This window comes from Staurois parvus, unplaced genomic scaffold (genome assembly GCF_062004578.1).
Source record: "Staurois parvus isolate SC_StPar_1 unplaced genomic scaffold, SC_StPar_1.0 ptg000023l, whole genome shotgun sequence".
In the NCBI taxonomy this organism is placed as follows: Eukaryota; Metazoa; Chordata; class Amphibia; order Anura; family Ranidae; genus Staurois; species Staurois parvus.
In genome coordinates this window covers 4,770,348-4,793,768 of record NW_028317819.1, presented here as the reverse complement: position 1 = coordinate 4,793,768, position 23,421 = coordinate 4,770,348, and the positions used below count along the sequence as shown (strand labels likewise).

At 42.4% G+C, this 23,421-nt stretch overlaps 1 protein-coding gene across 1 annotated transcript in view; it reads left to right on the top strand.

The window, feature by feature from the left end:
* BIN2 (bridging integrator 2) overlaps positions 1–23,421 on the top strand; it is a 63,445-nt gene that overhangs the window by 13,394 nt on the left and 26,630 nt on the right. The window contains exons 2-5 of the mRNA XM_089692966.1: positions 4,121–4,201; positions 8,032–8,086; positions 10,349–10,443; positions 16,536–16,631. Coding sequence (XP_089549092.1) covers positions 4,121–4,201; positions 8,032–8,086; positions 10,349–10,443; positions 16,536–16,631 — 327 coding nt within the window. The remainder of the gene's footprint in view (positions 1–4,120; positions 4,202–8,031; positions 8,087–10,348; positions 10,444–16,535; positions 16,632–23,421) is intronic.

The following is a 23,421-nucleotide window of genomic DNA, read 5'->3' as shown; positions in this document are numbered from 1 at the left end:
CTCCCCCAAATTAGGAGGAATTCTTAGACAGTCATCCAAAGAAAAACCGTCCCTATTTCTGCGAACAACTCTAAAAGTTTAAAATTTTGCTTCACTTTCTTTTTCAGTAACAATGGTAACCAGTACAAATAGAGGGGTGAATCTTTCCAATGAACACAGACAATAAAAACACACTATCTTTTACCTGCATAAATAAAGGAGGGGGGGGTTCAGGAGATAACAATAAAGAATAATTTTTGGTCAGTGGAAGATCTGGAAGTAACGCTACTGTTTGAAAAAAAACAATTCCCTCTGGGTGATCAATGTACACAGGGCCGTAGATAATTTTTTGGTCTGGGGGGCTGGGGTTGAGCAGCAGGTACCAAGTAAAAGTTTTTAAATAAATTAAATCGCGCCAAATTCATAAAGATTGGAAAAAGTGTAACTGCTTGATTTTTTCAGGGGTGAACACAGAGTTTATACTCACCCAATCCTTTGATCCTTCGGAAATGGCATTTTGCCATGTTCGGCAGTGGACTGATCCTGCCATCCTCACATCCAGAACCAGTCTATGTGTGTGATGACATCAACGGTCCACTGCACAAGACCATTAGACTGCAGGAGGCAGGAGAGGCAGGGACTGGACTTGCGCTGGGCATCGAAGGATTAGGTAAATATATCTCTGCTCTACAATCCCCTGGATAGAAACGACCAGTTAACCTGTACAGTGTGAGCACAGAGCCCCACTGCATGGGTAGAAAAAAATGTTTTCAAGTAATCACAGAATGTTATTGTTTCACATCAGAGCCAGTGTGGGAAGGTGTGTAATCGCACACCTTTCTGCACCTACAAAGAAAAACACGCTGCTACTTAGTGCAGATGCCTGGAGGTACCATTAGCCTAGGTTCACATTAGAATGCAACAGCAATGAAAAACTCAGCCCAGCCTTTCATTATGGCCCTGTTCATAATTAAGATTGTGGGTGGAATCACTGTGATTCTGTCCACAATTCCAAATCGCACTGCAATGCTGGCAAAACGCCCCACACCTGATGCGCTCCATTTGTTTTTAGTGGCACTACAAATGCGGTGTTGTTTTGGAGTGTTTGTTGTGCGATAAATTTTACAATCACAACAAAGCCACGCTACATTTTGGTGCCACTACAAAAGAATGGAACACAAGCACGTCATGTGTGCTGAGTTTTGCCAGCATTGCAGTGTGATTTGGAATCACAGGCAGAATCACATGTGAACTGGCCCAGGACCTAACGCAACAGCAACAGCCTCAGTCACCGTCATTAGCGATTTGGGATTGTGTGCTGTACGAAATCGCTGCGATTCCAAATCACACTACAATGCTGACACTGGAAAATCGCAGCACACATGACATGTTTGTGTTCCATTCATTTTTAGTGGCATCAAAACGCGGTGTGGTTTTGAAGTGTTTGTTGTCTGATACATCACTTAACAATCTCCACAAAATCACACCACATTTTGATGCCACTAAAAATGAATGGAACACAAGCACGTCACGCGTGCTGCATTTTTCCAGGGTTACAGTGCGATTTGGAATCACAGGCAGAATCACAGCAATTCCGTCCATGATCCCAAATCACTAGATATGAACTGGCCCAGGGGCCAGAGCCTAACATCACAGCAGTGGAAGACTCAGCCTAGCTGCCCAGCCTCAATCACCAACTTTGCTGGTTTCTAATCCTTCCACAATCTCTTCTACTGAATGAAATTCATTAGCACACAGCAGTGGTAAGCTAGCCTGGCCCTGAGGAGAACACAAGAGGGACACAGTCACATATCTGGACTCCTAGAGTCAGGACTGACACTGATTGGAGCACTTCCTCCATGTGGTGGGCAGTGTTCCGCACTGGTGCAGGACCCAGGCAATCTTCTCCCCCAAGCCAAAGGCGGGAAGCGGAACTGTGCATCCAATAATAATAGAGTGGTGGGCGCAGCAGACGCTCCCCCTCTGCTCAGTTGGCATGGGAACAGGTAACCAGAATGGAACTACAAGGAGGAGCCAATGGCAAGCGGCAGTGGGCGGGACAGATGCTCCCGCTTTCCTCAGTGTTCCTGCTGCTTTGGACGGGGTGGGGCCCAGGTGAGAAGGCAATGAGTAACTGTGATACAGTCCACACCAGACTCAGCCGACAGCTTTCTCCTCCCTCAGCCCATGGCCCAACCCAAGTCTGACAAGCTCAGTACAGAGCACACATCGCCCTGTGGGTGGTGCAAGCCCAGATTCTGGAGTGGAGGTGTGTACTAATGTACATTGTGTAGAGAGAGACAGCCAACAGAGCAGTAAGTGAGTCAAGTCCCTGCTGCTTCCAAATGCCAGCCCAGCAGTGCACACATGCCGCCCTTATGACAACATTTAACACCCGTCTCTACTGCCTGCCACTGGGGTCAGTCCAGAAATTAACTGCATGGTGTCCCTGCTCTGCTGCCAGCCGCACATGCCACTAGCAGCAAGCAGCACAGCAGGGACATCATGCAGTTGATTTTTGCAAAGATGCTCTGGGGGGGGGGAGGTTTGAACCCCCCTGACCCCCCCTTAACTACGTCCCTGAATGTACGTTGCAGTCTTTTGCAGACGGATTCTGAAAGGGAGGATCTGGTTAATTATAATCAGCTGGTGCACTCTAAGGCCCTATTCACTACATGGTGCTTTGAATCGCAGGCAGAATCACAGCAATTCTGCCCGCGATTTCAGAATGCTTTGCTAAAATAAAAATCACATAACAACATATTTAGGTGGCATTCTTCATTCTGCTGTGTTTGTCACATGAAAAATCATGCTGCAATAGAATCAAACTGCATCTTGCAAATCGTGTCACCCAAAAGAAATTTCTTTCTGGTGACACGTTTTGCACGACGTGTTTTGATGCAATTGCAGCTCGGTATATCACTCGACAATCGCGGCAGAACAGCACCACCTGTTAAATGAATGGCACCTGAACACCTGTTGTGTGATTTGTTATTTTAGCAAAGCATTTTGAAATCAAGGGCAGAATTGAAGTGATTCTAACCATGATTTAAAATGCTATAGTGTGAATGGGGCCTGAGGGGGCTATTTACTAAAACTGGAGTGCTTCAAATCGGGTGCAGCTGTGCATGTTAGCCAATCAGCTTCTAATATCAGCTTGTTCAATTAAGCTTTGACAATAAAACCTGGAAGCTGATTTCTATGCAGAGCTGCACCAGATTCTGTATGCTCCAGTTTTTGTAAATCTCCCCCGTAGTGTACTATTGCGTAAAATTGCAGGGTCTTCATCCCTTCAGAAGTATTTAACCCTTGGGGAGTATCTCACCAAAACTAAAATTACTATGGTACCTAAAATTTGATTACAAACTTCTTGGAAAATCAGTGAGCCAATCATCCAAGCAGGAAATTACATTTCTTGGAACTTACACCAACGGTGTACAGAATGCGTCCAGGTTGCCAAATTACATTAAATTATACAGAAAATTACAGCGGCTGCAGATTGAAAAGGAAAGGCAATTTTTATAAGCATGGGTTGTATATCCATTGCATATGCAACTTTTTTTTTTTGCTATTTTTTTCCATGAAAGTGGAATTACCCTTTACAGTAAAAATGTAGTAATAAATGGGAGTTCTACTTGAAATTGATTTTCATGCAGTAAAATTATATTTCATGCAGTAAAATTTATTTTACTGTAAAAAACAGATAAAGGACCAGTTGCTTCCAAAGCCATACTGTAAGTTTTCATTTCACAATATCACATGAAAGAAGATTTGGGGCTGTACAAAACAGAAAAGACATTTCATGGAACTCTTTGCAGTGCCATTCATTTTGAATCCTGCCCTGATGCACACAGCTAATGCCCCAAACCGCTCTTGCAGTTCAATGCTCTATGTCACATAGATCTGAACCAAAAAAATGTTGAAAAACATACTGCATGTCCATCAAAATGTGTTGAGGTGCATTGTCATCCTATTCCAACCCAATGGGCAACCTTGGCACAACGCATTTTAACTGCAACATTTTGAGTACTGGAAGAATGGCATCATAGATATATTCTTGCATTTTATTGCCAATTAACAATGTCTAACAGTCATAATATATTGTATTTTATTTTATTTTTTGGCACTATTTTACTTTTAGGTCCTTCAAAAACTTGGACGAACAATAGAAACAAAAGATGAGATGTTTGAGCAAAGTGCTTATGAGTTTACCAAGCAACAGGTAAAGAGTCAAATGCAAAGAGACATAATAACACTGAGCACTGTTTACCATAAAAAGTTGCCTAATTAAAATTTTCAATTTTGAGTTTACCTTTAAATGATTCATACACTCAAAATAGATATATCAACAATGGGCGAATGTTGACAGACTCAACCACTCACTAGCTTCTTAGGGGTTTATTGTTAAACGAACATGGAAACCTATCATAATCCTTGGGGTTTATTTACTAAAGGCAGATAGACTGTGCACTTTGCAAGTGCGGTTGCACTCATTTTCCCCAGGGCTTTGTGAATGTGGTGAAGCTTAACTTTGTAAAGAATACCCGATCAGGTGGGAGAAAAAGAAGAAAAATACAGCATTTTTGCTGGCACATGATTGGATGATGGAAATCAGCAGACCTTCACCACATTCACTAAACTCTGGAGAAAAATTAGTGCAACTGCCCTTGCAAAGTTCACTCTATTTGCCTTCAGTAAATCAACCCCATTTTTCCATTTTCACTTCTGCTAAAATCACAGTTGAAAGCTGAACAGTTGTTATAGGAAGCAATACTGTATTTTTTCTTGATTGGAAACTTGTTATACAAAAGCCCCTTAGGCGATCTGGTGACTAGACATCTGTACTTGACTTGCCAACAACACCACACTACCATAACTATTGTCAGGAGTCTCACTCTCTGTGCTGAAACATCTATCTTACTTGCGAAGAATACACTAATGAGAATAAGACTTCCTGTGTTGCAGCAGGAGAAACAAGACTCAATGTTTACAGAGAGCCACTGGGTATTTCAGTTTTATGTGGAAACAGCATCTGGTAGTACTAGAGTTTCAGTTCAGGTTTTAAGAGAGCTTATACCTGTGACACCAAAATAGTATAGGGTGAGCGCTGAAAGAAGCAACAAAGCAGCTAGCACAAGAAATAGTGACAGCCAATCTCACAGTAACATATGTGTATAAAGTGCAGCGCTAAAAAATATGATGAATAATATAGATATCAAAGGAATCATACTAAAACGCCAAGTGTAAAATAAACACACTAGTGCAAAATTAATTACATATAGCTCAGTGAAACAATGAAGAAATATAGTCCATCCAGTGTATATTAGTGCTAATGTGCAGCACAATGACAACATGACAAAGTACAGTCCAAATGGTAAACAAATATGTGTCCATGACACTGCAAGACACAGCAGCAAAGTGTCCAAATCCAAATGGTGCTAGAGGATCCAGTGAACATTCCGCCACCACTACGCACTCACCAGAATACTACTGGTATAGTAGCAGTAATTGTTGATCGCTCAGATACAATGCTCAGAATCTTTGGCCAAACAGACTTGTCCTAGGAGAAAAGCTCACCACACAGAGCCCAGAAAGTGATATATAGTGTGGTAGTTTTATTAAAATGGATAAAAAAACATTCCACATGATATACAAGCATGGGTGAATTCACATACCAAGATAGCCACCACTCTGAGTCACAGCACAGTGGTGTGACATCAGCACATAGGCTTCACCCAACACATTTCATGTACATGTACATCCTCAGGGGTATATCTGTGATCCATAATCCATACCAAGCCCTTTGGGTCTGGTATGGATTTTGAGGGGAACTCCCATGCCAAAATTTAAAAAACAAAATGGCATGGGGGTCCCCCCCAAAATTGGGGGTCCCCCCCAAAATCCATACCAGTCCATTATCCGAGCATCTGAGCATGCAGCCCGGCAGGTCAGGAAAGGTCCTGTCTTTTTGTTTTTTGTGAATGAGTATCGGGATAATGTACCCCATACTCATTCACATGGAGGGGGCCGGGATCTGGGGGCCCCCTTGTTAAAGGGGTCTTCAAGATTCCAATAAGTCCCCTACCTGCAGACTCTCACAACCACCGGCCAGGGTTGTGGGGAAGAGGCCCTTGTCTCCATCAACATGGGGACAAGGTGCTTTGGGGGGGAAACCCCTCCTGCCCCAAAGCACCCCCCATTTTGAGGGCATGTGGCCTGGTATGGTTCAGGAGGGGGGGAGCCTTGTTTGTCCCTCTCCCCTTTCCTGACCTGCTGTGCTGCATTCTTGGATAAGGGTCTGGTATGGATTTTGGGGAGGACCACTTCAACATTTTTTTTTTTTATTTTGCCCTCAAAATTTTTGAGAGTTGCCCTCAAAATCCAAACCAGACCCGAAGGGCTTGGTATGGATGGGAGGGAGGACCCTGCGCTGTTTTTTTATTTATTATGTTGCCGGTTTTTAAATGTAATTAACGCTTTTTTTTTCTTCACTATAGCTCAGAGATTCAGCTGGCACTTCCCTCCTGCCAACTAAAAGAAAGAAAGTTTCCTTTTAGTTTATTTCCCCAAGTTAAAAGAAACAATGATTCCTTTTAGTTTCTTAAAAGAAACAAAGCTAACATGACAGCTAATTCTGTGAGCTATAGTGAAGAAAAAAAAAAGGCCATCAATTGCATTTAAAAATCAGCACCTACATACACTTCATATCGCGAAACAAATTCGTAAACAATTTGTAAACCAAGGTATTATTTTCAAGGGATTTTCATTCATAAACCAAAAATTACGTTAACCGAGGCGTTTGTAAACCGAGGTACACCTGTATATCTAACAGTACATCTAATGAACAGCTAGCAGGTAACAATAGCCCAATTAAATGTGATCTAAAGTCCTGCAACCACAACTCTGAATACACTAATTACATTACACATGCTGTCTTTCAGGTGTTTGGCTTTCACTTGTGTAATCTGTCCACTAGAAAAGTCATCATTAGACAAATCTCATATAATGTTCCAACAGTTTGAAAAAGTGGAATTAATTTATCTTCATAGATTTCTTGTGGGAGATTGTTGATTAACATTTCTGTCCCAAGTGAAGGAGCTTCTTCAACCCAGTCTGCAGGAGAGCCACCATATTTCCTCTGACCATTAACCTGTACAAGATTATTACTACACCTTTCCATCCACTCCAGAAGGGAAGCTTCATTGTCTTTATTCAGCCCCTCTATTTGCATTCATCATGTTGTTGTCCATCATTAGAGAATGATCTGATCTCTCCATGTGATCAGAGACTGACCTGAGATCTTTTCCATGCTCTGAATGGGAGAAGCAGACAAAATCCCCAGTCTCCTCCATGGGCTATAATCCTTGTTGGGTCTGTTCACATTATCCTTTAGAACCAACCAGTGTCTGTTCACTACAGGGGCTGACCATATTGACTAGAATGAGTAAGATTAAAGGAGAAGCTTTGGCTTTACTTCTCCTGTGGATCACAGGAGTACAGTTCATTCTGCACTCCTGTGACCCATTTTCAGCCGCCAGCAGGCTAAAGTCTGCTGTTGGCTGACACCTCAGCTGTTCCAGGCTGGGGAAAGATCCTGACTTTAATGTCGAAATCCACCCAGATCCCTGGACCAGCACCTGGCTCAGCCTCCCAGCGATCCCAGCCTAAGCCAGCCCCTCCCGCCACCTCCACAGTCCAGCACTTCAGTGTGCACTGGAGGGGCAGAGCAGAGAGCCAAAGATTGACAGTCCTGGCTATCTGCTCAGAATAGGGGGAGAGAAATGAGTGGTCAGAGGTATCTGATTGCTCAATTCTCACCGTTAGAACCAGCAGGGACAAGTGCAGCATCGAAACGATGCTGCATCCACCTAAGTAAGTATGATTGAAAAAAAAATCCTGAACTTCTCTTTTAACTAATAAATATTAACAGTAGGCTGTTCTGCAGTGTACACACACAGTGGTATTAATGAGTGATGTATCCAGTGCTGTCTGTTCTCTGTAGTATTCTTTTTAGTGGTCCTTCAAGAAAAGTAACAATAATTCTTATTTCAGAATGAAGGTAACAGATTATACAAAGATTTAAGGGCTGTTTTCAGTGCTGTAAAAGGTAAGATATTTTGTAACAAATCTATTTTAAATGCTACATTTTAATAATATTATGCAGAGATCTGTAGCACAATGTTGTCTCCATTTTTTAAACAATACTGGAGTATACTGTTGCTTTTATTTTGTAAAACCTTATATGCACTCATCCTGGGACACACTGGCACTGTTCCAGAAACATAAGTGGAGCTGCACAGATTCATCTACATTTTGCAGAGGATAGTGAACAGGCATGTAGGTGTATTTTATTGAAGAAAAGGCTCTCCTTTAAGAGTTAATGAATATGTCAGCTCTATTTAAATGAGCCAAATAAACTGAAAATGTAGTTATCAGATCATCTAGAAGGAAACACTACTATAGAGCTGCATCTCTTCTTTGTAAATAATTTATCAATTTTCTGAATAATGAAAGCCCTATTCATAGCCATATCTGTAAAACCAATATCCTCATTTTAAACCACATGATGAATATTCTAATTGTGGACTTCTTGGGTTTATTATAGAACTGATGTTCAAAAACTGTACTCATAGAAATAGTTTACCCACATTTTACAAATACTCTGGCAAACCTTTATGAAAGTCTTCCAAACCAGACTTTCAGTATACAGGACTGCAGAGTGTCAAACACCAAGTCTGAACTCTCTACCTCTTCACCACCACTTTACTGCCACCAGAGCAGAACACAGCAAGCTTCTACTCAGCACATATGATATGGTGGATGATACTGGATGAATGTTACATGTTACAAAGCTCTAGCCCCTTCACACAAAGAGGAAGATTTACTAAAACTAGAGCACTCCGAATCTGGTGCAGTTGTGCGTGGTAGCCAATTATCTTCTAAATTCAGCTTGTTCAATTAAGCTTTGACAATAAAACCTGGAAGCTGATTGGTTTCTATGCAAAGTTGCACCCGATTTTTTACTCTCCAGTTTTAGTAAATCAACTCCAAAATATCTCCCTTCCAACGATCTTGTCATGCGGATAGAACGCTGTCCTATCCTAACATGTATAAGTGGCAAATTAATGCACTGGTATTCCTACAGGGAGAAAGAAAAAACAATATCGAGCTTCAGTGTGGAGTCACAAACTGAAGCTCTGTTTTCACAGCTAATTGACAAAGTAGTTGTTCCTCAATTTAGGGCAGGTTTACATCAGGTTCAGGGCAGGTTTACATCAGGATCAGTTCAGGATTTGATCCTGTTCATAACTGATGACATGTGTGATTCAGAAGTTAATGAGCCTGAATTCACATCTGGGCCGGACCACACTGCTCAGAAAACTGACAAGACTCTTTTTCAATTCACACTGAATCCGCATTCTGGCTGCAACACATATATGTGAACAGACACAATAGAAACCAATGTTATTTCACATGTCATGCGAATTCGAGCAGTTCAAAAGAGTTTCCTCTTACATCAGAGCACAACTGTGTATCAGAGTCTTCTTTTGCATTAGAATACACAGATAGATCAGAGTTACCCCTCAAATGATATCCCTTCTTATACTTCTTACCTTACAGCATGGCAGCAGGGTGGGAGCCAAGAAATGAAGAAGGTCTAAACAGGGGAAGTTTTGTCCTGCTAAGGATGCTGGGAATGTGTGCCATTGGTTGCTAGGCTGCTGGTAGTCCTAGCAACCAACAGTAATGATGACAGCATCAGTGGGAACCTGAGATCAATGCAGTAGGAAGGGAAAATGGAGACCACAGGCAGCCTGCAGGGGTTGCAATTGCAACTCGTCCCATGCTGCAGGGGGCCCGTGCCCCCCCCAGTACACCTGGATAGGAGGAGCAGTGGGGGTAGCTGCATATAGAGGAATTGCTCTCTCCATTTTCCTCCTGCAGCCAGTGAGTGCCTGAGGGAGGGAGAGGAGGAGAAGCAGGCATTCAGTTGCAGTAGGAAAATGGAGAAATCAATTCCTCTATATGCAGCCACTCCTCCTATCCATCTTCTTTCTGCTGCTTCCCCATGCTCTCTGGCCTCCCTGTGCTCTCTGCCTACACCCCCCGCATGCTCTCCGCCCCCCTCGTGCTCCACCGGACCCTGAAATTCCACCACCAGGCTCAGGTGAAAGGGCCACGGCCAAGAGTCAGGGAGGCCCTATATGGTTTCTTGCACCAGGGTCCAGAAGGTTCTAGTTATCCCACTGATACTCAATTTGTGCCTTATGTGAAAGCACAGTAGGCACCATCCCTGAGGATATGTGACTAATTTTACTTTTTTTGCATCTAACTTTCATTTTGTTACAACATAACCTATTTTTTATAGCAATGCATGAAAGCTCTAAGAGATTGGCCGAAACACTTCAAGTCATTTACAGAGCAGACTGGGATGGATACAATGACCTGAAAGCTATTGTAGAGGTAAATAATTTACATAACTGTTTAGAAAGTGCTAATATCAACAGTCATACTTTTTTACATAAAGTGAAAGCCAGCTGAACAGTCAAGTACCAGGATGAACAATAGAAATGGTAAAATACAAGTGATTCAGCATCACACTGAAAAAATGTAAACAAACCCATGCTGTTATTGCAGCCATGAGTTTGTTTACATGCCTCTGCAGCAGATGCTGTAATAGCTACTGCAGCAGCAGTAAATAGCTGCCGTCATAGAGGCAATTTCTCAATACAGACTTGCCCCATTCTAGAATGGTAAAGCAAACGACATAATGCCAAATAGTTTTGTAGTAAACTGCCAAGATTGGCTGAACTACATTAGTATGTTTGTATCTGTATATAAATGCATTAATTATCCTATCCTGATGTGGCAACATGCCCTGGGCTGGATACATTTAGTTTTTGGTTCTGCTGTACTCAGTTGAGCAGCAATTTATTTTCTAGGTCTGGTCAGGTCTGTTCTTTAATCAGGGGGTTGAGTGCTCCTGCTTGCCTCTTGAAGAAACTTCCAGAATTAGAATCGGAGTATCTTTCTTTACTTTGGAAGCCCTGGGAAGGGGGCCCAGAAGGCATGGCTGGGGAGAAGATAAATGTCTGGGAAGGCCTGTTCAGGGAGTCTCTTCTCCTGGGGCCTCTAGCCTGGGTTACTGAAGAGCTATTGCTGTTAGACTTCAGCATGTGCTTGGCTGAGGACCTTGGAAGGAATCTGGACTCAAGAAAAACTGCTGGAGAAAACTGGCCTGTGGAAGCTTGGCTGGAGAGGTGGGTGCCTTCCTCCTGAAGCTTCAGGTGCAGAACTTGCACTTTGAGGAGAGACGCCAGAAGTTGCTACATGAACTGTGACTGCTCTTACAGAGTCTCAGAATACCTGGTTGTCCCCTGATCTACCTTCTAGGATTTTGCTTGGAAACCTCCTGTGTTTTGGAGTATCCTTCACCCTCATCCTTCTCTCCTGTTCAAGTACTGTAGTAAATCTACAAAAAGACATCCCTAGATCTCAGTCTGTTGGTGTGCTCAAGTACTGGTACCTGGGCCGGCAGCCTCTAAACAGGTAAAGAGACCTAGGTAGCCCCTTTGGGGGTTAGCCCTTCACCAATCAAATCAATCAAGCAGGCATAGAGTTATAATATCTCCTCTCTGTGTACTTCTCTCTGTTTTTGTGGGTACCATATTAGATGTAGTTGCAGCTTTGGCCAATGTTTCAAAATCAGAACCAGTACGATGGGAGAGAATAAAACTAACGGTGTTATGAGGGGGACTGAGAAAAACAAACAATGTTGTGTTAATGCTAGTAAGAGGTTGCATTTTAAAAGAAAATGTTCAGTGTATCCAAAGATCCACTTCAATTCCTTTAGTAGGTCACTAATTTTTCTGCAGCCATAGAAATGTTTAAGTAATAATAAACATTCCTTTTTGGGATAGTTGCTTGCTAAGCAGCCTAGTAAACCTTTGCCATTACTTAATGTGCAGGATATTTTGCCCAAAACACCTATATTTTCTCCTATTCATTGTCACCAGCTCCAGGACCATTAATGCACCTCCCCTGAACTTCCTGTCCAAGAGTACGGACACTAAGTCTTCAGTCTCATGGTTGCAAGGGACAGTGCAGGCAACTATAACACAGGAAGGAGGAGGAGAGGAGTGTCATGCACAGGCTGTGTGTTTCTGTCGATGCACATCTATTCAGCTCTAGTCCTGGCTATGGGTGGGTTCTAATATTTTTAAAGTCATGGATTAAGGCTCCATAAACAAAAAAAAGCTATTCCTTAGTTTAAGTCTAGAGCACAGTATAATGCTACCATATGTGAACAGAAGTATTTATAATACGTCAAACTTGTGTAAAATTTAAATCTGATTAGGTCTAGAAGAAGACTAAAAGCAGAAGTGTTAATACAATGCTGGGCAGGATAAGCAGTTGGTTGAGTGGAGGTGACAGTGACAGGCTAAACTGGGATTTGTTTACTAGGAAGAAGATACTGTTTTGTTACAATGGTAGAGGGAGAATTCTGAGATTTGCAGCTTAAATTGCTAATATACTGTATAACAATGTTATTATTTTAGAAGAACAATCTGTAAGACCATCCTAGTTTCTTGGTGCCTCTGTGCCCTCTTAAGTAGCAGTTGACAAATGTGAGTCTCTACTCTCTTGTATGGTCACTCCTCAAAATGCACAGTTTACAAAGTTCAAAGACAAATGTGCTAATGAAGATAAGACAGATGTCCACTGTATACAGACCCCTGCTTAAGAAGTGGTCAGGGTCAGATTTCATTGAGCCACACGTGTGACTGTGCTGCAGCCAAATGAGGAATTTATAACTCAGGCTGCAACCTTGTAATAACTATAGTATGTTTCTTAACAGGAGCATTGAGATGCATCATTAGACAGGTTTATTACAAGGTTACAGCCTGAGTCATAAAATGCTCCTTCGGCTGCTACAAAGTCACAATTTTCACCCTGACCACTTTTTTTTTTTTAAGTAGGATCCTGACCACTTTTTAATTATACATCTTTATGTAAGGGGGCTTCTACTTGGCTAACGATTGGTGCCAAATTCCTTAAGCTTCTTTTCCAACTTCTTTTTGGAAAGGTCAGCCACCCACTGCTGGTAGTTCTTTGAGTTTGCCATATTGTGCCCAACTCCTTGCCATGGGTCTTCCCATGACAACCCCAGTCATTAAGATGGTTGAATGAAAGAAAATGAATCATGTATAGCCTGCCTTAGCTTTTATATTCATAAGAAAGGAATGTCCACACAAAGGTATAGTTTCCACACTTTACATCCAGTTCACGACTCCCTTCATGTGATTCCAGAGACAGGACTGCTGCATCTCTAGATTATGCACACTTAGCCCAGGTGTCACTAGAAGTCTAAGGGGTATAAGTATTCACTACAGAGAACACTTGGCCTGGCCCAAAAGGCATTTTCCATTCCACTTCCAGTCCAGTTAGACCATGTTCCCAGTCCACTTAGACCATGTTTAGTGAGACAGGACAACTACAGCCTGCTCCTCTGTGTATTGTAATATCTCACCTTGGGCCCTCTGCCCTGTCCAGTAGCTGACTACATCTGAAGATGTGTGGGGTGTTTGGTTCTCATGCCCCAACTGCATTAGACATCTCCCAACCCGGTATATATATATGGGCACTAACTCTACCCATTTCATCACTACAGGAAGGCTTTGTCTAAAAGGGGACCTAACACCCACTTACATAATTCCCTATTACACACTATTTTGGGACAGAGCCACCTAGTGGCAGATTAGGTAACTGCACCTGTTTACATGTAGAGTGGAAATCTGTCTTATCTTCAGATTTGCAATTGGTGGTGGGGATAGACAGTAAAAAGAGATGATGTTGATGGTGGGGGCAGTTGATGTCGGGGACAGGCAGTGCAGAGAGGGGCAGTTAACGGTGGGTACAGGCAATACAAAGGGGAGAACCTGATCGTGGGGACAAGCAGTACAGAGAGGGAATTTAATGGAGGGAGAGGTAGTACATGGGGGGGGGGCAGATGGTTGTGCAGACAGGCAGCACAGAGGATGCAGTTGATGGAGGGGACAGGCAGTATGGAGGGGCATGTTAATAGCATGGACAGGCAGTACAGAAAGGGCAGTTATACATACAACAACAGTCCTACTACCCATATATCTTGGATGAAGAAGAGCCACAGGTGCCCAATCCACAGTTGCTCGAGTTTATACAATAGTAAGGTAAGGAAGGATCCGCATGACCATGGATGTTCTTTAGATGCTTGTATTTATTTGGAGACCACAGTAAAAAATTGCAGATACAGAAAAGCTACTTTTCTGTTCCTGCAACCTTTATACTGTGGTCTCTAAATAAATACAAGCATCCATACCTTAAGAAAGGGCAGTTAACAGTGGAGAACAGACAGAAGAGAGAAGAAAGGCAATAAGCACAGCCCCCCCCCCCCCCCCCCAAGTCTCCATTGTCCCTTTTTCATTGTTCTCCCCCCCTTTCCCAGTAAGGTCTCCATACTGACCTCATCCTTAAGCTTGAGGCCCCCAACTGGTTTCGGAGTCCATTCCCAGCCTTTGGGATGACTGCTCTGTCTCCTGTGCCCTAGTTCACGTGGGCCAGGGAGATAGTATGCAACCAATCACAGCTCAGCTTCCTCCCCTCTCCTGGGCTGTGCTGACCAGTCTGACCAGCAAGGACTGTCTGCTCACCCTACATTAAAATCACTCAACAGGCAGCTTTATCAGCTATATTTCCTAAATTTTAATGTAAATGTATATACTATTATATACTGTATTGCTGTTTAAAAAGGTGTTTGAGGTCATTATGATTACTTTTTAGCACTTTTTAGCAGGCAGAGGTTAACCTGCCTGCTCCAAGGACTTCTATAATGAGAATAATAAAGAATATTATTAATTGGTATTAATAGACCTGGTATTTTTCTCTGAATGTTCATATCACACAGCAATCCTTCAATACACAAAAACAACGTTATGCATTGTCAGGTGTTTATGTTCCCATGTTATTTTGTTATCCATAAACCCCAAAATAGAACATATGTCACCTGTGTCTGGTTAATTGTCCTTGGAACAACTACAAGGTTCACAATTACAAGGTTTACTGTTTTATTCCATCTCACTAATTTGAATCTGCTCTGTCTTAGGCTCTATTCTACTGAACCATATTTCTTAATGATAATTACATTATACACAAGAAAAATACTGCTTCTTATGTATAGTATTTATGATACAGCTTGTAGTGTGAGCGTTTAAAGTATATCCCCCCAAGTGGACCAACTACGCCAACATGCCAACCTGTTAACACTACTTCCAGCAGGTTGTTAAGCCAATTCCTGCTGGAGGGCTAAGTTCCCTATCAGGTCAGATTAAGAAGTTTATTATGAGAGGTCAGAAATGTAGTCATTTAAATCAGGGCTCACTTCTACACAGTGTCAGCACTGTTAGAGAGCCATTTACTTTGCAAGGCCTCTCTTCACAGAGGCATCTCTCTCCAGAGCCCCACTGTAAGATCAAGGTCCTTGAGAAAGCAGAGCACAAGGTTTACAGTATCTTTTAGGAGAAGGAGAACCAATACAACCCAAACCACAATGGTGGTGAACCCATTGGCAGGCCAACTACCCCGGACACCCTCTCTTCATTGACCAATGGCTCCCACTGCTGTCAGTCACAGCCACTGACCCAAGGAGGAGAGATGGGGGGGTGGGGTTGAGCCACAACCCTATGTGTCATATGGACGCATAGAGTGAGGCTCGAGAGCGAGCACGCCCCAGTCCCCCCATAGCTATTGGCTTGCTATTGGGGGCACTGGTCAAGGGGGAGGAGCCAGGAGCACTGGCAGGGGACCCGAGAAGAAGAGGATCGAGGCTGCCCTGTGCAAAACCACTGCAAAGAGCAGGTAAGCATAACATGGTTGTTATTTTTTTATTTAAAATAAAACAGCTGAACTTTAATATCACTTTAAGTATAAGCTAAATTTAGTTACAAATCTTGTACCTAAAGTATCTATTTCAAAAGATACTGGTTTTGTGCTGAGATCATGGCAACAAAAACAGTGATCAATAAAAACTGATCTATTTGCTAAATTCCATTGCCATTAATAGTGAGAAACAGCTATTTTATTTTTAAGTTATAATTAAGTTATAATTCCAGATAAGATGACAACCTTAGAGAGTTTTATCATATAGATATTTGATAAATAAAATCTTAATGAAAAATATGACACTACTTTCCATAGAAAATTTACAGTAAAAAGCAAAAAACACTATATGATTAGCCATTCATGGACCAGGCAAAGCTGTCAGGTAGGACTATCTTGATCACTAGAATGAATGAGTATTATTATAAATCCTTAAAGCAAGTCACAGGTATGTAGCTATATTGTAACTGCATTTAGCTGTTTGCATGGAGTTCAGCTTTAATATATTCCTTTTTAATTGCTATCTAACTGTTATTAAATGCGTTATCAGCTGTGATACTTATCAGTTGTGGTAAATTGTCATTTAGCAAAGTATTGTTATCTAGCTTATTTCCTTTGCTGCAATCATTTGTTTCTTGCAGAATAATGATCTTCTGTGGAGTGATTATGAGGAGAAGTTATTTGACCAGGCAGTGCATACAATGGAGAATTACATGGCACAGTTTCCTGAAATGAAGGTAATAAAAGTTCTTTTAATTTTATTTATTCTAGATTTTCCAATATACCATCTATGCATAACGTAGCACCCTCCTAGGAGGCTGAATAGCAGCTGGGAGCAATAGTCAGAGGGTAAAATTTGGGTCAGGACTGAGAGGCTCTGCAGATCAGTTCTCTGAAACCTTCCTCTGTTCTAGAGACTTTCAGAAGTCTCTAGAATTCAGTGGGCAGGGGTGAGGAGGAGCTGGTCTGCACTCTCAAGGGATTCTGGCCAATCCCTAAGCAGGAGGCTTGGCATGGGGTCAGGACAGCTCTTAAGACTGGCGGAGCCTGCTCAGCAGAGAGTTCGGGTGGAAGATGGAGTGAGCAGGATGGCGTTTGCAGCCTGGGAGGGGGTCCAGGAGAGGGGCCTACCTACAGGTGGAAGAGCTTGAAGGGAGGATTTCTCAGCCTCATTGTCCCCTGAGAGAGGACAGCCTGGGAAGCAGGGAAGGAGTCAGCTCAGTGTAAGGCCTGAGGGCAGCCACCAATCCACAAGCTTGCAGGAGAGCCTGAGTGAGTAACCCCACACCCCCTGGGCTGGATAAGGGGAAAGAGCACTCGGGTGGGAAACGTGACTAGCCCCCATCTAAGACTGCTTTCATCTACAGTGGCAGATTCTGGGTCCTCTTTCCCAGGGATTCCCTTGGGCAGCTGGGTGAAGAGGAGATTTCATCTGGGGTCTGAGGTGGTACACAAGGAGAGGCTAGATACGTCTCTAAGAAGAGAAAACCCTTCTGAGTTATTGTACATAGTTCCAGGATGTTGTCATCAGTTGTTCAGTTCCATGGGCATCCAATGTATCCCTCATCTCCATCCAAGTTTTGATCCCTAATAAAATCCAAATGAAACAAGCTCAAGGACTGTTTACTGTCTCTGGAGTGAAAGACTGGAAGGAAATGCGTGTTGCCTGGCTGTTCAGGACTATAGGGGAATGCAAATCTCCAGCGACTCCTAAGGGGATAGTGCTACAATATTATATAACTCCATTTTGAAAGCATTATAGATGTACATTCTCCTTTACACCCTCCTAGATCTGTGCTAGGATTAGTTAGAATTGGTGCTGGCTCATTGTGTTCAGTGGAGCTGTGTCTGCTTTGTTAGGATAATGTAGCTTGCTTCATTGCAACCAGTGCAGCTGATTAATAGGGTCAGTTTGGTGTTCTTAGCTGCTGCTAGTCTGATTGTTCCCTTTGCCTTCCACAGAGCTGTAGAATTCTCTGGAACATAGGTGTGGCATTATGCATATGGCAGTATGAATATTTAAGCAGCCCTGGCCAATCCCAGGGAGTAGGGCACTTAAAGCTGCTGGGAGTCTGCATATAGACTGGCCTTCCTGGGCTTTTCCTGCAGATAATCAGTCCAGCCTGGAGGGCTGCTGCCCTCCAGGGCAACACTACCATGTGCTTGCTGTTCCTGAGGTCTCAGGTGTGTGACCCGAGGGCCTGGATGCTGAAACTACAGAGCACTAACTGAGGGGCTGTCTGCTGGTAACTCCGGGGAAACATGTCTCATGGATATTGGATGGATGCAACCAACTGTCCCTGGACATTCTGTGAGTACAGACTGCTGTGAGAGATCTTAGAGACATTTAGGCTGCTGTCACCCCTCTTGTGCTAGAGAGTCAGCTGTGTGTTTGTCTGAAGGGAACAACAACGGAGGACTTGAACAGCTTAGTCTATCTAGTTCTTTGTGAAGGGACTCTGCTCTTTGTGCTCTAAGGAAAAAAGCCTGTGTGCTTTTACTGCTCTTACTACAAAGCCAACAAAAAAACAACAAAAAGATCATACCCTAGACTGCTTATTGAGCCAAAAAGTGAACTGTTTCTGTGTGCCTGGCTGCTGGGCAATCTGAAAAAACCCAGAACCCAGGAAATTTCCAGCAGGTCCTTCATGGGTGTGTGCTACTTACACCTATATTTATGTGAAGATAAGATTACAAGATTTCCTCCCCCTGAGGAAGATCTATAATGTGGAATGATCGAAACACGTCGCGTATTCGTTCTCTCTTTTCTGTGTGGTTTCATATTCTTGTATTAAGAGTTCTCTTGTAAGAACACCGTCAGAGCAATATTCTTTTTAGAAACCATGTGTTTAATACTATAATGGAAATGTATATGTAATAAAGCTTACAAAAATCTCTTTTAACAAAATGTCTCCTTTAATATACTGTATGTATAATCCTATTGCTGCAATAAAGTCCCACTGGGGGTTCTTGGGGTATACAGATTACAAGATTTTTTCTACATTTAGTAAACAACCATCTTTCTGATATAAAGCTGCAGGGTGCATCTGGCTAAATTGCTACCCAACAGAAAAACATGTCTGAAAACTGTACTATTAAATACAATGGTACACACTAACGTTTCTGTGAAGTTATTTTTCATTGCAAAATCTAAGCAAACCGCAGGTAGGAATGTACCTTAAAGAGGAACTACACTGAATCTGAGAACCACAAACCAAAAGCACTGTTTAACTGCTTGCCGTCCAGCCACTGTAGAAAAACGGCCACAAGGTGGCACCGCTGGGCAAAATCACGTTTTGAAATGTGATATTGCAAAAACAGGTAGGGTGCGTGTATGGGGCACGTGACCGCCCTAGCCGTGCCGCCAATCGTGGCCGCGGGTGTCAATCACCGGGTCCGGACCGGTCATTACCCACCAGATCCTGGCGATCCTTGTCAGCTCCTAACACGCTGATCCTGAGAGAGGAGTTTATCTCTCGGGATCAGCGTGTTCCTGTGAAGCACACACCCCCGCCTCCTAAAGAAAACACTCCGTTCACACAGTTAACCCTTTCATTGCCTAAAAAAAGTTAACCCGTTCCTCCGCAGTGCCATTAGTACAGTGTCAGTGGTTTTTTTTTTTGCACTGATCACTGTATTGGTGTCACTGGGGATGTCAGTGACCCCAAGTCAGTTCCCCTCCCACTTCAAAATGTCCGCCGCAGTCCCGCCATAAGTCGCTGATCACTGTCATAAATTGCTGATCACCGCCATAAGTCGCTGATCGCCGCCATTATTAGTATAAAAAAAAAAAATCCCAATATCTTTCCCGCCATTTGTAGACGCTATAACTTTCACATAAACCAATTAATTTACACGTATTGGGATTTTTTTTTAGCAAAGACATGTTGCAGAATACATTTTAGCCAAAATTTATGACGAAATTTGATTTTTACATTTTTTTACTGGACATGTTTTATAGCAAAAAGTCCAAAATATTGTTTGTTTTCACAAAATTATCAGCCTTTTTTTTTTATAGCGCAAAAAATAAAAAACGCACAGGCAATCAAATACCACCAAAAGAAAGCTCAATTTGTGGGGAAAAAAAGGATGTAAATTTAATTTGGGTGCAGTGTTGCATGACCATGCAATTGTCAGTTAAAGTAACGCAGCGACGTAACACAAACCACTTCTGTAACCGCTTCCTGACCGCCCTATAGCAGAAATACTGCTACAGGGTGGCATAGGTGCGCAAAATCACATATATATATATATATATATATATATATATATATATATATATACACACATGAATTGCCCTCCCGTGGTTTTCACGCCCCTCCCACCTGTCGTCACATTTAACCCCTTGATTGCCAGGAGCACACTCATGCACAATAAACCTCCATTGCTAGTATAGTGTCTGAACGGATCAATATCTTTGATCAGATCAGCACTATACCAGCGTTAACATTAGTATAGCATCCCCAAAAACGCAGCGGTAGCGGGATCAGCCCCGGCACCTGCCAACACCTGCGTTTAGCCCCTATGCTTATCCCCCCCTTCTCCCCCAGCAAGTGCAGTGTCAGTAGGGCACTGTCGCTTGATACATTGCACACAAAACCGCAGTGTTCGCAGAATCAGGCATGATCTCTGTTAGCACTTGCTGGTAAATTGTGATGACTCTCATATGCAGCAGAGTGCCAGTACTAGTGCCGCTCTACCTTTTGGTGAACTGTCGAGTACCAGCGGTCTAGTGCATCCTGGTCTTTCACATACCTCCTTGATTTTTGAAGCTGTTTTTCACGGAATATCTGTATGAGTTGATTGTGGATCAAAGCAATTTATATGCACAACAATTTATCGCCGCCAACCCAAATTCAAACATTGCCAGACCATTCGTATGGAAACTCATTACGGTTTCTGAATTTAAATTTTTTTGGGCCTAACCCTCAACATGGGCATTACTAAAAGAAATTAATTGCGGTTGTATTGGTCCACAGACCCGATTCATCATATGTCTGTGTTCTCCGCTGCCATGGCCAGGCATAATTATGAGAGTATAAAGTGTTTAATGTGTTTTATGCATTTCAACGACAATACACTCTGTCATCCTCGGGGTGACCCTGAATTTGACCGGCTCCACAAAATTCAGCCCCTCGCAAATCACCTTAACCAAAAATTTGCAGATGTCTATACTCCCCAGCAAAAAATCTGCGTTGATGAGTCCCTGATAAATTTTTCTGGCCGCCTTACATTCAAACAATTTCTCCCCTGCAAGCATGCCAGATATGGGGTCCAGATGTAAAAGACCTGTGAGAGGACAACAGGCTATACTTATAAGTTTCGGATTTACGAGGGAATAGATAGTCACGTGGAGCCCGCCCGGATGTCCAGACTACATGGGGAGCAGTGGCAAGATAGTTTGGGACTTGGTGTCATCATTTCTCCATATGGGGTACCACTTATACGTGGACAATTTTTATTCAAGCGTGACACTATTTAGACATTTGTTCAATCTTGGAACTGGCGCATGTGGCAAAGTGTGACCTAATGTGTGTCCACCATTAGAAGTGGATGGATGCAGGGTGGTATATTCTAATGGGGGGCATACCACACACTTTTTCTGGCAGAGATTTCTTCTCTTTTTTCATTCAGTCCACAGGTTGCATACAAAAAAAAAGAACATAGCATATATACCCAACAAGGACCAGCGATGTACTGGTACATCACTGGACTTTGAATGGTTATACCAGGATGATGCCTACAGCTGCAGGCATCATCCTGGTATCGTTTTTTTCAGCCAGCGATCAGTTTTCATGTAAAAGCAATCCAATTGTTTTTACAAGCAGCGGGATATGATGCCCTCCCTCCCCCGCTGCCTTCCACAGCCTTCTTGGGCAGTCTCGTGCCATTGGGGGAACCTGAGAATGCAGCCGGTGTTTCTGCCAGCTGACCATAGAGTTGATTGGAGACCAGAGTGGTGCCAATCATCTCTATAGTCTAAGAATTCGGAAGCTACGAGCATTTCATCACTTCAGTTTTGCAGGATATAAACAGTGCCATTTGTAAATTGGGAAAGCATCTGATCACACCGATTTTGGTTTGATTAGAAAATGTAAGGGTAGAGGAGATATCTAGAGCCTGATAGACCCCAGATTTCTCAAAAAAGAATATATGACAATGCTCATTAAAGTTATAGGGGATATTTGCATTCTCTGTGATAGCATTAAAAGTGATCAAAAAAAAAAAAAAGAAAGGTACAGTGTAAAAATAATTAAAAAAATCAAAATAATAAAAAAAAAAAACTCGCCCCTCCCATGCGCGCACACCTGTGTGCACAAGCGTTGACCCTGTGCCGGTATGTGAACAGCGGTTGCACCATACATATGAGGTATCGCCGTGAACGTCAGATCAAGGGCAGTAATTCTAACACTAGATCTCCTCTGTAAATCTAAAATGGTAGCTTTTAAAGGTGTCGCCATTGCACGGGGCATGTGCAGTTTTAAAGCATGTCATGTTTGGTATCTATTTACTCGGCATACCATCATCTTTTATATCTTACCAAATAATTGGCTAATATATTGTGTTTTTGTGCATTAAAAGTAAAAAAAGTGTTTGTTTTTTTTAAAATTGCATTTGAAAAATCGCTGCGCAAGTACTGTGTGCCATAAAAAATTGTAGTACCCACCATTTTATTCACTAGGGTGTCTGCTTTAAAAAAAATATAGAATGTTTGGGGGTTTAAATTAATTTCCTAGCAAAAAATACAGATTTTTTTCATGTGAACAAAAAGTGTCAGAAAAGGCTTGATCTTCAGGTGGTTAGCAGAGTGAGTGATTTGTGGCATAAACTTCTAATGCTGGGCATAAAATGCCCCCACCCCCCAGAACAACCCCTTTTTGGAAAGTAGACACCCCAAACTATTTGCTGAGAGGAATGTTGAATCAATAGAAGAATTTATTTTTTTACCACACGTTTTTGGAAAATGACAAAAGAAACATTTTTTACACAAAATTGTCACTTAAATGATTTACTGCTCACACATGCCATGGGTATATGTGGAATTACTCCCCAAAATACATTCTGCTACTTCTCCCGAGTATGGGGGTACCACATACGAGAGATGTTTTGGTAGTCTAGCCAAGCACAGGACCCCAAATTTCAATAAACACCTTCAGGCTTTTAAAGGACTTTATTTCCTCATTACATTTCCAGACTACCTATCAAAGCTTTGGAGGCCCTGAAATGCCAGGATAGCACCTAACCCCCCCCCCCCAATGACCCCTTTTTGGAAAGCAGACATCCCAAGGAATTTGATAAGATGCATGGTAAGTATTTTGCAGATCTCATTTGTTGCCACAAGTTTCTGGAAAATGAAGAAAAAAAACAAAAACATATTTTTTCTATTCTTTTTTATATTTCAAAACCTTGTGAGAAAAAACGAGATCTGCAAAATACTCACCATGCCTCTTTTTAAATTCCTTGGGGTGTCTACTTTCCAGAAAGGGGTCATTTGGGGGGGTTTGGTGCTATCCTGGCATGGCAGGG